Source organism: Epinephelus fuscoguttatus, linkage group LG19 (genome assembly GCF_011397635.1).
Source record: "Epinephelus fuscoguttatus linkage group LG19, E.fuscoguttatus.final_Chr_v1".
NCBI classification, from domain to species: Eukaryota; Metazoa; Chordata; class Actinopteri; order Perciformes; family Serranidae; genus Epinephelus; species Epinephelus fuscoguttatus.
Window position 1 is genome coordinate 33,295,884 of NC_064770.1, and position 15,283 is coordinate 33,311,166.

Genomic DNA, 15,283 nt, shown 5'->3' on the forward strand with positions numbered 1-15,283 from the left:
ACTTTACTCCTTCTAAGCTTCACGGGAGGGATCGACTGGCTAATAATTTATGTTGGAAATGTCAGAAACAGGAACATTTCTACATGCAATCTGGGAATGTAAACTGGTTAACCCATTTTTGGGAAAAGTTGTGGATCATATAGGGAAGTGGCTAGTTACAATGGTACCTACATCACCAAGGCTTTGCTTTATGGGGGACCAAACAGAATTGCCAGATGTGTCAAAATATGACCTTGTTGTGATAAATGTCGGGGTCATCACAGCAAGTTATTACATTTGATTAAGTTTTGATTACTTTTCTAGCACATGTTTTAACTGGGCAATAAAATAAAAAAAAGTCTTAAAAACATGAGCGCACTAGTGTTGCAGTCAAATTTGTTGCCATTTTTCTGCCTGTATACCCAATTTTCAGCCACAAGGCCATTGGGATATACAGGAAAGTAAACCCACTTCCGCCTCAGTGACCTACTCATCCACCCAGTAATACACCTACCTCATCAACTACCACTACAGCACTCGCAGTGCCCAATTCCTGTACAACAAAGAGATGCAAAGCAAGAGAATAAATGCCATATTTCACATATAGACAGTTTACTGAAAGTAATATATTTAGATGCAACCCCTCTGTAATCACCAGAATTTTGATTAGTAACTGTATTTTAATTACATATTTTTTTCTCAATAACTGTCATGGATTGCAATTAAGTTAATTTTTTGTAATTTGACTACGTAACTAGGGGTGGCACGGTGGTGTAGTGGTTAGCACTGTCACCTGGTTCAATCCCAGGAGGGAGCCCTTCTGTCCAGAGTGGGTTTTCTGCGGGTACTGTGGCTTCCTCCTAAAGTCCAAAGACATGCAGGTTAATTGGTGACTCTAAATTGTCCATAGATGTAAATGTGTGTGTGAATGGCTGTCTGTCTCTATGTGTCAGCCCTGTGATAGTCTGGCTACTTGTCCAGGGTGTACCCCATCTCTCACCCTCTCACTCCCCCGTGACCCTTAAGAGGATTAGCGGTTATGAAAATGGACGAATGGACTACATGTACTACTAGTTACATGTAACTATCGTACTCCCCAACACTGAAAATATGAAAATGAACAACATAACTTTCCCCATACTTATTTCATTGTCATTCAATAAGACCGTTCTGTGTGGTGAGCAATCATGTATAACTATTCCAGGTTATTACTCCATAATAAAAGTCAGAGAAGCATGGGGCTTATAACCATTTAAATTTGATCTGACATTTTATCAGTGTGTGGGGCTGTTCTGGTTAAATGTTTTGATTCTAAATCACTCAAAATAATTTGTTCAAATAGGTGTTACTTCATATATTATGTTAATGACTGGTTGGTGCACAGACTGTACTAACTTTGCATGACCTTTTAAACTTCTTCATGGAAATACTTAATTTGCCTTACTATCATATTTACACTGTTTCTTAGCTGAATTGCCAGAATGCCTATTTAGGTCATACATATTTTTCTCAAGGGTTTGTTGCTCCATTGTTTTTTTATGCAGTGGTGCTATCAAAAGTGTAAGTGTATCAAAAGTCTCTGAAGTTCAAGGTTAGGCTGATATCTTACCATCTGAGCATGAGGCATACATTATCTTTAAAATGATGCATCGGCATCAATTCATCCTCCCAGGAATGTCATTGCTGAATAATATGCTGTGAGTATATGGTGGGATGCATGAGTTTGTTTGCAGTATCATTTAGCAGTGAAGGCCACAATTTGGTTATCGCCATGACAACAAAAGCCTCTCGGCAGCAGAGCAACTATCTGATGATAGGAGTGTGGGGGCGATTATCAGCCACTACCAACATGTCAGTTTATAAGCTCTCTCTACTACTCCTTAAACAGAGTTCACAGCACATCAAAGTAGTGCATGACATGAAGTGCAGCCAGTTCAGCTCTGCCACAGTGTGAGTTTCTGTGTGACAGTGTGCACGAGTGTGTACAGGTGTAGGGTAATGGCACAGTTTCTCAGTGTGCAATATGTGTTGCCTCTGACAAATTGGAGGCAGTTAGTGTACTGCGTTGTAGTACTTTGTGTGCAGGAAGTGGTCAAAGCCTTGTTTGGCTGACTGAAAAGAGTAGCAGACCTCTGACAAGCAGGTGGAAAATATTTGTTTCCAAAGTCTCCATTTGTGCTTGGACAGGAGCTAAATCCATCCGTCTCTGAGTTTTATTGGCCCCTGTGAGGGAGATAAACCAACAGAGAAAGAGACAGAGAGCCTCGCTCATCGCTCAGGTTCGAGCCGACGCACATCTGTCAACTTTATTTGACAATTATTTCACATAGACAATTCTTCGGGGGCCAATAAAGCTCGGAGACAAATGGATTCAGCTTCTGACCAAGCATAAGTGGAGACTTAACATGCAAGCATTTTTTCCCCTCATTGCTTGGCCTTTGCTTTTCTCTCTCATTTGGCTTGATATATCTCCAACCACTTCCTGTGTACAACCCCTCCACACACACACACACACACACACACACACACACACACACACACACACACACGCACAAAAATGACTCTATAGTGTAAAACAATCATGCAGTAATAGATTAAGAAACACTTTGTGCAGATTTAATTCCCCCACCCAGTTATATACAACAGTCATCACTGGGGGCGTTGAGCTATACCCTAAATATAGCTATATACCTGTTTCCAGTCACCAACCCACACTTCACCACTCTGCTTGCATTATCACAACATACTGTTTCCAGTGACAACGACATTCACAGGTCATGTAGCCACCGCTTTATTTGTTAAGGTAATTATTACATTTATATCTATGTAATTATGACTCAGTGACAAGCCTGTATATATTTAACTGTGGTAAAGACTGACAGAAGTATTGCAGGGCTGTGTCTGCCTGGTGACATTAAGATGCTTCACTGCTCAGAAACAATACCACATTCACTGTTAGTACAAGCCTTACACTGCTCAATCTGGTTTTTCAAAGACTAGCTATCCTATCATGCATTTTAAAAGGGCGCATAAAATCTTTTAACTTTACTGTAGCTATAAAGATTCTGGATTATTAGTGAACAATATAGTCGACAGAAATATGTGGATGTGAATCACATGACTTGGACTTGAATCAGACTCAAGTCACAAATTTGATGACATTAGACTTGACAAAATCAAAAAAGGCTTTTAACTTGACTTGGACTTGAACACCAGTGACTTGTGACTTCATTTGGACTTGAACCTTTTGACTTGACTTAATACCTTCCCCCACGCCAGTTTGTTAAGAGAGCAGGAGATGGCGATCAAGATGGCAGCACACGCCTGTGCAGCGGCTCTTGGCTCTCTATTTTGATGCATTTTCTAGTTCTAGTTTTAAAAAGTAAAAGATGGTTACAGTGCAGTGGTTAGCACTGCCACCTGCTCCAGGTTCGATCCCACTGGCCAGCTGGGGCCCTTCTGTGTTGAGTTTACATGTTCTCCTTGTGTCAACGTGGGTTTATTCTTCCTCCCACAGCCCAAAGTCATGCAGGTTAGGTTAACTGGTGACTCTAAATGCCCGTAGGCGTGAGTGTGAATGGTTATCTGTCTCTTTGTGTCAGATCTGTGATGGTCCACCTCTTGTCCAATGACAGCTGAGATAGGCTCCAGCCCCCCTGCAGCCACCAACAAGATACGTAAGCAGATAATGAATGAATGAAGTACTAGACATTTTTTCCACCCTGAGATGAGTTAAATACAACTGCGATTAACTAACTAAGATTAATTCAGTTGTGGTACAAGTTGATAGTGCTATATGATCCTCCTGAGACTCTGCATCCTTGTATGTTTACTTGACCTCAACTTAAACCTGTTGTCCTCATTTGTGGACACTTTCATGTGCCATACTGTGGTAGTAAGAGCACAGTCTATGTAAAAACAAGATGGCAGCCACCTCTGCTGAGTCAGTCTGCAGCTGACACAAAAGTAAAGAAGGTCCAAAACCTGATCACATTTTATGGTTGAAACTTATTCATTTATGTTTGTAGTTTGATATGGCAACAAATTTGACCAATTTTAGTAGTAAACACTAACAAGCTAAGACACTGCTAATTAGTAAGTACTTGTTTGAAGACATTGGGTCTTAGGTTTTTATACTTATCAGGTCCTACTGATCCCAAATAGCTAGGAGAAATTAAAAATGCATACTAAACAAGAGTTCGGGTCTCATGATGATACGCAATGAAAGTGCAATGCCAACACTACTTTTTATGATTATATTTAGTTGTTTTAACTAACTTATTTTAACAAATACAACTTTTGAAAATCATTCATTCATTTTGCATATGTAATATATTATTACTCTGTTGTTAAAATGGCATTAAATTTGGTGAAAAGTGCATAGTGATTTGTGCAGGACTCAAAAATTAAGGCACAAGGACCTGGGACTTGATTTGGGACTTGTCTGTCTTGACATGAGTGCATAAATTTGACTTACTTGTGACTTGCAAAACAATGACTAGCTCCCACCTGTGAGTCTACAAAGATAAAGCCTATCAGGTTATTTATATGAAACAACACTTGTTTGTAGTTAGTTTTGAAACAAAAGTTTCACAGAAATGAGATGAGATAAAGTAGGAAGAGGGCGGAACAAGGAAGACGTGTGTGTGTGCGCGCGCGTGTGTGTGTGTCTGTGTGTATGCAGAGCAGCGGCAGTCTCTCAGTCGGGTGTTAAGTTCAGGTGCGCTTCACCCTCAGAGGTGAAAACTCCTGAAGCCGGTAAAATGGATTATATCTGACTAACGGGTGTGTAAAACATGTAGAAGCACCGGTGCAGCGTTGGAGAAAAGGCCGATTAAAGTGAAAGTAAAGACTTAACGGTAAGAAATTAAACTTTTAACAGTTGTTAATGCTCATACTGGGCATAGTTTTTAACCTGTTGTCCAAATGCATCGACTTTATTGCCCCATTGCGTTTCACACTTTTACCTGTGGGCGTATGATAGCTTTCTGTCTGGCACTTTTCCTGCGTGGCGTTTGTCTGCAGATGTGTGTATAGTTTATAAGCTGTCTGAAAAGGCTGTGATGGTGCTGCTATGGGATCACACTGTTGGGGAAGCTACTTTGAAATCATAGCTTTGCAAGCTGCCAATTACTTCACACTAAAAGAAGTTGAACTACGGCAAAGCTTCCCAGGCGAGTGATCTGGTTTGGTTAACTAAAGCTGCATTAAAAGTTCAAACTACTTTGTAAAGACTTCATGTCGACAAAGTACATGCATGAAATTAAAAGAAAATATAATACAGAGTGACATGCCAGCAAAAATGCCTCTAAACTCAGTTAACTGCATAGCCTACATAAGTCAGATAAAAAAAAAAATCAACTATTCAAAAAGTGCAAAGGAATATCAGCTTTGGTTCTGTATGTAGCGCCCCTCAGTCAGACACCTGCCTTCCAGACACTAGAGTCCAGGTGGGGGTATTACACCAAGCAGGAGTTAGTCTAAAATAGCATGCAACAACTTCTCTGTCAGTTTGTTAGTAAACTGCATCAATCAAGACAATATCATCCCTTTTATGTTCCATAATTGTTTGTAGTTTCAGTCGTTAATGACACAAAAATGGCAAAAGAAAGTGATTTAACTACTTTAATGGCTATTCAAGTATGGGTTATGTTGAATTACCAGAAACAACTACTGCAAAATGTAGTTAAACAATGAATTTAATGCTTGAAATGTCAACAAAATATAATACAAAAAGTCACTGGAGTCCAGGTGGGGGTATTGCACCAAGCAGGAGTTAGTCATGCAACTTCTAAAACAGCATGCAACAACTTCTCTGGACATTTGTTAGTAAATTGCAATAATCAACACTTGATGAACTGTGGTCAGGGGGGTTCAGTTACAGTGGAGAAGCAATGGCAAAAGATGAGATGATTCCTTTGATGTCTCATTATTGTTTGTAGTTTCAGTTGTTAACTACACAAAAATAGTAACCAAAAAAGTAATTTAACTACATGAATCACTATTCTAGTAGTAGTACTAGTATGATTAATGTTGAACTATGAGCATGCTACTGCAAAATGTAGTTAAACTATTAGTTTAATCCATGAAATTATCATGAAATATAATATAAAGAGTCACTCGCCACACCTGCCTTCTAGACACTAGAGTCCAGGTGGGGGTATTACACCAAGTAGGAGTTAGTCATGCAACTTGTAAAATGGCATGCAACAACTTCTCTGTCAATTTGTTAATAAATTGCCATGATCAAGACATGATAAACTGTGGTCAGAGGGGCTTAAATAACATTAGAGTAGCAAAAAAAAAATCATTCCTGTCCTTTTATGTCACATTATTGTTTGTAGTTTCAGTAGTTAACTACACAAAAATTGCAAAAAAAAAAAAAAAAAAGATTTAACTGCTTGAATCAAATCAAGTTTATTTTGATAGAACATTTAAAAACAACTGCATAAATGGAAAGAATGACATACAAATGTATAGCAGTATAACATGCACACAACTATAAAACAGAATAACACTGGTAAGAACAATTACATACGTAAAAAGATTATACGATACTAAAATATTAACACCACTACAAGCAGTCTTGAAAATATGTATGTGTAAAGTGTCAATGGAGGGGAGCGTTTGATTGAGATTGGAAGATTAATCCGAAGTATAAACTGAAGTTAAACTACCAGCAAGCGACTGCAAAATGTAGTTAAACTATTAGTTTAATTACATAGTTCACTATTTCCCAACACTTATAGTATACAAAATAAAAATGAAATAGCGAGGGAAATGTTTTAGTTTGTAGAAATTTTAATAATCGTTCCATCTTTTTGTGACATGTTAGGCTGTAATCTGTCACTATTGACACGGCGTGCTTACTGTAAGTATTCATTACCTAATGTTCTGCTGTTGTTCATTTGACTGTTGCCTTTCCACAATGCCTGTGTGTCCCTAAATAAGCTGAAAGACACAACTGCAGTGGACAAAATGCATTTTTGTAAGTAAAGTTAGATTCAGTCTGATAACCTTTGAATGTGATGTCCTCTGCAGTTTGTTTGCACAAATTAATATCCTGCGTCACTTCCTTTGGGCTGAGAAATATTAGTCATCAGATGTTTCCATCCACATCTGAACTTGTGAGCCACAGCATCTAGCAGCATGACAAAAACTGAAAGCCTATTTGCAAATATGCTGCAGCAGACCTTACTCTCAGCGTGTGGGCCACAGCACTGAGATAAAAACCAACATCCCCACAACCTGAGGAACTGACATGCAACAAAACCACAATGAATCTATTGTGTATGTCTGTTTGGGGGCCAGCGTAGGTTCTTTTTAAGCGCCTAACAAGACCCCACTCACATATTCCCTCTGCTGCAATACCAGCACAGTTTGCAAATATGTTTTTCTTTTCCTCCCAGGTGTCTTATCTTTGTGCTGCTCAAAAAAAAAAGACAAACACTAAAGCTTATCTTCTCCCTCAACTGTTCCATCAGCACTTTCCGCAACTGATGTAAGACATAATAAACAAACAAGGGAAAACTGCACCAATAACAGTGGCTGGTATATTACACAATACACCCGCATCCCCACATATAGACAGTGTAGCTACTGTGCAAGCCTGTGAGTTTGATGGTGAGGAAGCATGGTATTGTGTCATGTGGCGTCGTTGTGGCCAGAGCCCTCATATTCTGTCCTCAGCTGGCACCAACTAGGGGAGTATTCACTTTCACGCAAGGGCAGTGGATTTGACTTGAAATTCAACTCCATAAAACGCTGAAATCTGAAGCTTTCCTTTAGACGGGAACATGGTGATGAGAGAGAGAAATGACACAGAGGATAGAGTTTGAGTATCCCCCCTTTCCCAAAGATGCTCTTCAGATCTGAATGCTCGGGGCATGACGTAAACCGAGGCGACGTTAAAATCACTCCAAACTACAGGGTTGTGGAGAGAAAGCGGAGAGAAAAGGGGGAATGAGAAGAAAGACAGTGACAAATGAAAGAGAAGAGTTGCTGACTGAAGAGCGAGAGGGAGGGGGAGAACTGCGTCTTGCTCCGAGTGTTGGGGGGAAAAAAACTGTAAGACAGATTTTCAGGCTCAAATGTGACTGATTGTGATGATGAAAAGGCGATGGAATTGATAATGAACCATCATTACTGTAGTGGCGATGATGGATTTTCTATCGTCGAGCTGATGATATGCGGAGATTCGTATTTATTATGAGGAGAGAATTTTGGCTCTTCTGCATGAGATTGCTTTTCTTTAGTTAATTAGATTGATGGGTCGGTCGCTTTGTGTGCTGAGAGACTCCATTCAGAGCGAATAAAACCGGCGTCACATAATAGCGAGAAAAAGGAAGAACAAAAGGCAGAATAGTAAGAGGCACAAAAAATAAATGCCTCAAGGCATTTTTCATCTACTGTGTACAGGCATTGTAACTTTTATCCATTTATCCACCCACACAACAGCACTACTCAGCTCAGCCTATACTCACCCGTCAAGTCGGCAGAAAATTGCCTTTACTGTAGAAGAATCTGTGTGAGCCTGACTGTATATTCTGTTGTTTTTTTTATTTATTTCTCACTTCATTCTCCGCTATCAACTCCTCCAGGTTTCTAATGACTTTCACCTTTCTCACACCCTCCTCATTCTCCCCATGTTGTCAATTTTTATGGTTTCAAATGCCACTTTTTTCATCCCGTCTTCCCCCTCTATGGCTCCTAGGTTGGAGCTCCTAATCTTTCTGTCCATGAACTAACCAATCCCTCACACCACTCACTACTTCTTCTTCTTCGTTCTCTTCAGCTATCCCCTGTCTTCCTCTCCTCTCCTGTCATGTCCATGAGGAACCCACCCCAGCGCCGGCGCTCTCTGGGTCCTGTCTCCCCCAAACGCATCTACAGAAACCTGTCCGTCAGACTGAGGGGAGGAGAGTCATCTGTTGCTTCGGAAACGGACGCACCCAAACACCTCAGCAAGTCTGCAGATGCTGTAAGTCTTGGGTCTTCAACTGGGATCACCAAATTATCGTTTGATAATTTAAGGTTTAAAAGAGCAGTGTGTGGGATTTAATGCCATCTAGTGGTGAGGACTACAAATTACAACCAGCTGAATCTTCTGTGTGCCAAGCATGAATTCGCGGTTCGTATTCCTTCAGTGTTCATTGTTCAGGAGGTTTTTTACCAGAAGCCGATTCATCCAAAGAGGTCTCCTGCTCTTCAAAACAAACAGACAAGTGATTAAAACTGGTAACTGAATAAAGAACATTACAAATGAGTGTTTTTCCAATGCTATTCGGCTCGTCGCAGAGGGGCTGCTAACTACAGTGGCCAATGTGAAAGCATGAAAAGCTCCGTATAGAGCCAGGATGTTAACATGACGTTAGAGAAAATCGATTTATTGTGTCAGCCTGACTAAAACCATGTAAAATACATTTGAACAAACGAGTTTATTAAAGTCAGACTAACGCACCCAGATAACAGCCTGGAAATCCAGACCCAAATCTAGAAAGATTTAGGGTCTGGCTATGAGTAATGCAAATGGCCCAACTCGAGGGGCGGCACCAAGCATGCATTTGAAAATATCACTGCACGCAATTGGATAACACTACGACCAATCAGAACAATACACAGGGTGACCTATCCAGAGCTTAGCTACCAGTGGAGCTAACAGGTAGATTAGACTCTTGCCGTATCCGGTCGGCAAAACAGCAAAAACGTCCTTCTTGCAAAGGAAAGATTCGAGCGCCGTCTTCTGTTCCTCTTTTAGAGAAAAAGCCAAGTCTAACTCGTTCACTGTAGCGGCCAAAGCCGTTTCAAACAGCTGGTGTTCATCCGTAGCCATCTTGCAGTGTTTACTGACTGATTCCGGACTTCATCATCGCAGCGCTGTCGTCATCTGTTTAGCTCGCCTCTGGCCCGCCTATATCAGATACACCGATGTGATTGGTGCAGCTCGGCTCCAACGGCATGGGTAATAAGCATCATTACTGATTGCCAGAGTGACTCGCTGAGCAAATTCAAATTGTGCTCTCGCGAGAACTCTGGATTTCCAGTGTACCCAGATAATGCGAATGGGAGTCAAATTACTCTGGTACGTATCGGACCCAAACTGGCCAAGGCGATCTGTATGCTCCCCAGTTTCCATCCCGGGCTTTGACCTGGACGTCGAATAGCATTAAATGCAGAACAGAGGAAGAAGCCAGTGACAACATGTCAAAATCTACATCCAGAGCCGTGCAGTTGTAGAAGGATGAGGAGACACAGTTCATGCTGTGTCAGATGAAAGAGTTTAATATTTTAAAACATATGGATGGGGGGAAAAAACAGGATGACGACCTGTTCAAAAAAGTGGCAGAACAGCTGGACGATGCTCGATTGTTTGGTCTGTGATGTAATAGGTCAACCAGAAAAAGGTCCAGTACTAACAAGCTGAAAGCTATCTATCGCCACCTGTTGTAACGGAGTCGGACATACTTCGGTCAATGATTCGATTCCCCTCTCTTGCTCGTATACTGGCACAAGGACAGTAGTCCAATTAAATGGCCGAGTTGAGATGTAACAGTAGCTCCACTTAACTGTGCATTTAAACTTACTGAGTGTTTGGTTTGTCTGTTCTGGGCTACTGTAGAAACAGTGCAATATGACAGACTCCGTAGTTGAGAACTGGCTCACTACGTAGATATAAACAGCTCATTCTAGGATAACGAAAAGACAGTGATTCTTATTTTCAGGTGATTTTACACCAAAGAAAACATACTTTTTATATTTAATTTCTGTCAACAGATTCCTTTAAATCCTACACACTGGACATTTAAGTTGTCTCATGTCTGAAAATACACAAAATCACCATGCTGCACTTATCCACACCAGTGAGGTGACGTTAGCTAACGTTTATGTAACATATTGGCTAATTATTTTTATTATCATTCCAAGTCTATGGAAATTCTTGTGAGCCACTATGGATCTCAGACTCTGGCATACCGTCCACCTCATCAGCTACTTCCACGTCAGCCTATAAGAAAACATCATCCCTGGTATTAACTCCACCACCAAAATGCTTCACAAAGGGTGGGGCTTAAAAGGAAATGGGCCATGACTCAAATTTTATTGAGCAATCCTGACTGAGCGCAGTGGACACATCTGAAACTAACATCTGAACGCTCAGACCAAGTTTCGTTCAGTTAAAAAAATGCTGCATACATTGTAATGGTGGGACAAGTGTGTGATTGTCTCACTTATTTAGACTGAATTACACAAAGTAAAGTAATTTTGCTCAGCCTTGTGGAGCCCAAAACCCACTTGCTGCAGCTTATGGCTTTGATTTCGGGTAACTAAGCTGCTTCGCTCTATTGGCCGAGGGAGATCTTGAAACTGGGATTGCTGCTTGTGGCTATATTTTCTAACATTTTTGGGTAAAAATGGCTATTTTGATAGTAAAGTTTGCTGACTTCTGCTTTGGTTAAAATGCTATCCTGTCTGGCAGAGTGTCTTTTTGTTTTTTTGAATTACAAGATCTTATTAAGCCATTACATGTTAACTGTGTGTCACTATGAATACATTATTCCAGCCAAGATTGCTGCTCTGATTTATGACTTGATTTATGTGTCGCCGTATTATCGTCTCATCTACTGTCTCTTTCTTTGCACAGCAACTCCCTTCCCTCTCCCCCATAAAATAAATCTCTCTTATGAGTATGAATTCTCTTCCTCTGTCTTTCACGCTTGCCCGCCCTCCCCCTATTGGCCCTTTGCCCTCTCCCCCTGCTCCCCGTTAGTACAAGACCCTGTGGGAAGCAGTGGAAAATGAGGACACTTTGGCCGTGCAAAGCCTGCTGTCCAGAGACCATACCAACTGTGGAGGAGGAGGAGGAGGAGGAGGAGGAGGAAGCATGTGGGAGCGAGGGGAGAAGAAGGAGAAGGACTGGGAGCGAGAAAGGGAGAAGGGGGTGAACAGGGTGAGCGAGCAGGGCCTGGTCCCCCTGGACGTGGCTGCCCTTACCCACAATTCCCCCCTGCTCCATGTGTTGACAAAGGCGGGAGCACGACATAACCCTGTTTGTAAGTCTTATTTTTTTAAATATAGGAGTAACATAGGGCTGGGCACTATATATATCCATATTTTATAGATATTGTGATATGATACCAGGTATCGTCTTAGATTTTGGATATCTTAATATTGTAAGTGTTGTCTTTTCCTGGGGCCGTATTCACAAAACTTCATAGTACAAAGACTCAAAGAGGCAATTGTGACGTTTTCTCAGAATTTCCCCTTAAAGTTAAGACTAAATTTTGTAAAGATAAGTTATTCACAGAGCATATTAGACCTTAAAAGAGCTCCTGTAACTGCACCGGTTTAAGGAAATAATGGCCATGCATCAAACAAATGTCTTTTAAGTTTTATTTCCATCCTTCCCTCCTCCGCAGGCACCCAGACACTGTGAAAACTACAAAAAATAAAAAACATGAAAACAAGGTTTGAAATATAAATCTCTTAATTACTTTTACAGTTTCTCAACAAATGTCCACACAGGTCACTTAAATGAATATTATAATCAGATACAAACCCAAATAAAGGTGCAAAAAATTATCTTTATGTATCTTCTATGCAACCATGTCAGCTCTCTGCTCTGTAGCCACGTTGGTGCTCTCTGCCGCCGTACTGCCTCAGCCCATAATGCCACTCATGTGACTCCTGAACTCTAGTCATGTGACCTATTACTGTAGATCAGAATAAAAATACATAACAAACAATACATTTTTCTATAACTTAACAATATTTTTAAAAGTGGTATGTTTTAAAAAGTTAAAGTTACATTTTTAACTACCTTTTTCTTAAATCAGTTTTTAATGACAATTAATTTGAATGTTAATAAAATTAGGACAGAAAATATAAAAAGCATTTTAACTACACTTCAGTACAAAATTTCTCCTAAACAGTTACAGCTCCGAAGGTGAAAAACTGTTAGGGGTAGAGAGGAGGACTTTTAAGAGTCTTAAGAGTTTCTTAATCAGAGGAGAAAATGGTGGAAGCACAAAGAGGTTGGAGAAATATTCTCCAAACGATGGATGACAGTGATTAAATGAAATGCTACAGATTAGATTGCACAAGAATAATGTGTGTGGTTGATGTCATTAGGGATACACACACATTTCACACCTAACACAATAACGCTATAACACCAGAAATAAAATGATCACAACACTGAGATATTTCAGTGATGGTTTCATAGTCAGTAGTTATTTCATTTCCGCTGGGTGTCCACACCTTACAGGCTCGCAAAAGGGCGTCTGTGACAACCAATCACATCTGTTAAAAGAATGCATCATACCTAGCAACAGGCTCAACCACACCTGCTCACTAAGGTAAAAGTTTCTGTCCGTTTGTTGCTCGGAGTTGACCTGAGAACTTTCCTAAATCACTCCTAAAGTAGGACTCCCTGCTTCACCTCAGAATGTTTGTGAATACGGCCCAAGAAATGTAATTTTCTGAACTTACCAGACTGTTGTAGCTGTTCTATTATTGGTCTTTACCCAATTAGTTATTATATCCACGTTACTGATGATTATCAAGAATCTTATTGTGTAACTATCTGTGAAAGCACCAATGGTCAACCCTACAACATTATCACAATATCGATATTGACCTATTTGTCAAAAATATCATTATATTTGATTTTCTCCATAGCCCTAAAGTAACATTAGAATTCTATTGGGTTTGATTTCATTCAAGTCATATTCAGAATCTGTCTGTGTTTCCTCTCAGTGTGCCGACCTGCAGAGTGGGCGCTGAAGCTGGATGCTCTGGTGGCACTGGCGAGCAAACGGGTGGAGGAGAGGAAGAAGGAGTTATTGAGGAAGGCAGTGGCAGGACCTCAGGCGCAGGCTGATGTCCAGAGACACATCCGCCTCTGGAGCCTCAGGCTGCAACTGTACTGCCGGATGAGACAGAACTTCCAAAAGACAGGTCAGTGGTGTAGGGTCAACTTGTGGCATTTTCTCGAAGTGCATCTTGGGACACTGGCTAGGTCACAGGCATGTCTCTTTTCAGTCCTCTCTTGCTCGAAATACTGGTACTCTTGAATTTTTTCTGTTTTCTTCAAACTCTCAACAAGGTACAACTCCTTTTTTCTTAACTCTCCTCTTCAAATTCCTGTAACAGTGCCGACAAGAAAACAGTAATCAGGTATTCCCAGCCCAACCTCATGCTTAAGTTTACTGATTTCCTGTCTGGACTCTTGTAACTCCTAGCCAGCTTCTTGAAAGTTTCTCTTCAACCCCTTTCAACTCATCCAAAATTCAACAGACTGCCTCACCATCAACCTTTCCAAATTCTCCCATGCCCTGTTCTCTCTCCACCGGCTGCCAGTGGCTGCTTGTATCGAATTCAAAACCCTGGTGCTGCCTGGAAATCCACACCCAAGGCTTTGGTGCAACCTGTGTTGTGCTATATCAGGACTCTTAGTTTTCCTTTCCGTGCACCAGCCTTTTCAAGTCCTCTTCCTCCTGGCTCTCCATTGGTTCAAGATCTCATTTTTTTTTTTTTTTTTTTTGAATGATGTGATGATTTCCCCACTGTATCCCCTCCAATTGCTCTGTATAAATGTGTCTCCTTAGCTCACATTTAATTTCTCTTTCAAGCACTTCCAGCTCTCTCCCCTGTCTGTTTTATGATCACAGCGTTATTTTAAGGGCAATAAGGCAGCGGCTCTCATTCTTGGTGCAGGGAAATTAAGCATGCTCTTGTTACAATTCTCTCTGGATAAGAGTGGCGGCTAAATGTAAAATATAAATGTGTTTTTGTCTGAGGCCTGTGACTCCATCTATTCGCTCTGGGTCATGGCTGAGGTCCCAATTACATTTGATAAAACTCAAAAAATTCATCTTTAACTGGGCTGGTGCTCAGGTTACGGTTTAAATAGTAATATTGTGCATGCTTGCTGATTCCTGAACGGAAACTCCATTCACTGAGTCTATTCATGGGCAAGCAGGTCAGAGTGCAGGTTCATCTCCATACAGAGCTGGTAGAGAGTCAGTGTCTAGGGGCAACACAGAGCTCCAACGGGAAAACCTCAGACTTTTAGTAGTAACCCTGGTTGGTTAGGCTGAGGGCCAGGATAACAAGATTCAGGTCGACATAAGAAAATAAATAATTTATCTGTGGTTGTCCATTGAGAGTTGGCTTAGCAGGATTTAGTGGTTTGTTGTGCAATATTTACACTGTAATGGCATACATGAAACCGAAAGGTGTCAAAAGTGTGTGCCTTGGTTGGGTACCATTAAAGGTCCAGTGTGTCAGATCTAGGGGGTACATGGGT

General features: G+C 40.8%; 3 protein-coding genes across 4 annotated transcripts in view; 2 read left to right on the forward strand and 1 right to left on the reverse strand.

Annotated features, from left to right (window-relative positions):
* The window catches only part of LOC125879894 (meiosis inhibitor protein 1), a 103,041-nt gene extending 102,226 nt beyond the window's left edge, over positions 1-815 (reverse strand). Inside the window, exons 1-2 of the mRNA XM_049562039.1 lie at positions 773-815; positions 494-532 (exon numbers count right to left, since the gene is read on the reverse strand). The gene's annotated coding sequence lies outside the window, so the exon portion shown is untranslated. The remainder of the gene's footprint in view (positions 1-493; positions 533-772) is intronic.
* Positions 1-9,894, forward strand: part of zgc:65811 (uncharacterized protein LOC393524 homolog) — a 635,041-nt gene extending 625,147 nt beyond the window's left edge. Inside the window, exon 10 of the transcript XR_007447990.1 lies at positions 9,641-9,894. The gene's annotated coding sequence lies outside the window, so the exon portion shown is untranslated. The remainder of the gene's footprint in view (positions 1-9,640) is intronic.
* The window catches only part of LOC125879897 (ankyrin repeat and fibronectin type-III domain-containing protein 1-like), a 35,128-nt gene continuing 24,527 nt past the window's right edge, over positions 4,683-15,283 (forward strand). Inside the window, exons 1-4 of one of the 2 annotated variants that reach the window (XM_049562047.1) lie at positions 4,683-4,838; positions 8,580-8,959; positions 11,744-12,026; positions 13,732-13,932. In XM_049562047.1, coding sequence (XP_049418004.1) covers positions 8,804-8,959; positions 11,744-12,026; positions 13,732-13,932 — 640 coding nt within the window. In that variant the 5' untranslated portion in view covers positions 4,683-4,838; positions 8,580-8,803. The remainder of the gene's footprint in view (positions 4,839-8,579; positions 8,960-11,743; positions 12,027-13,731; positions 13,933-15,283) is intronic. The other variant, XM_049562046.1, reaches the window with a different exon arrangement.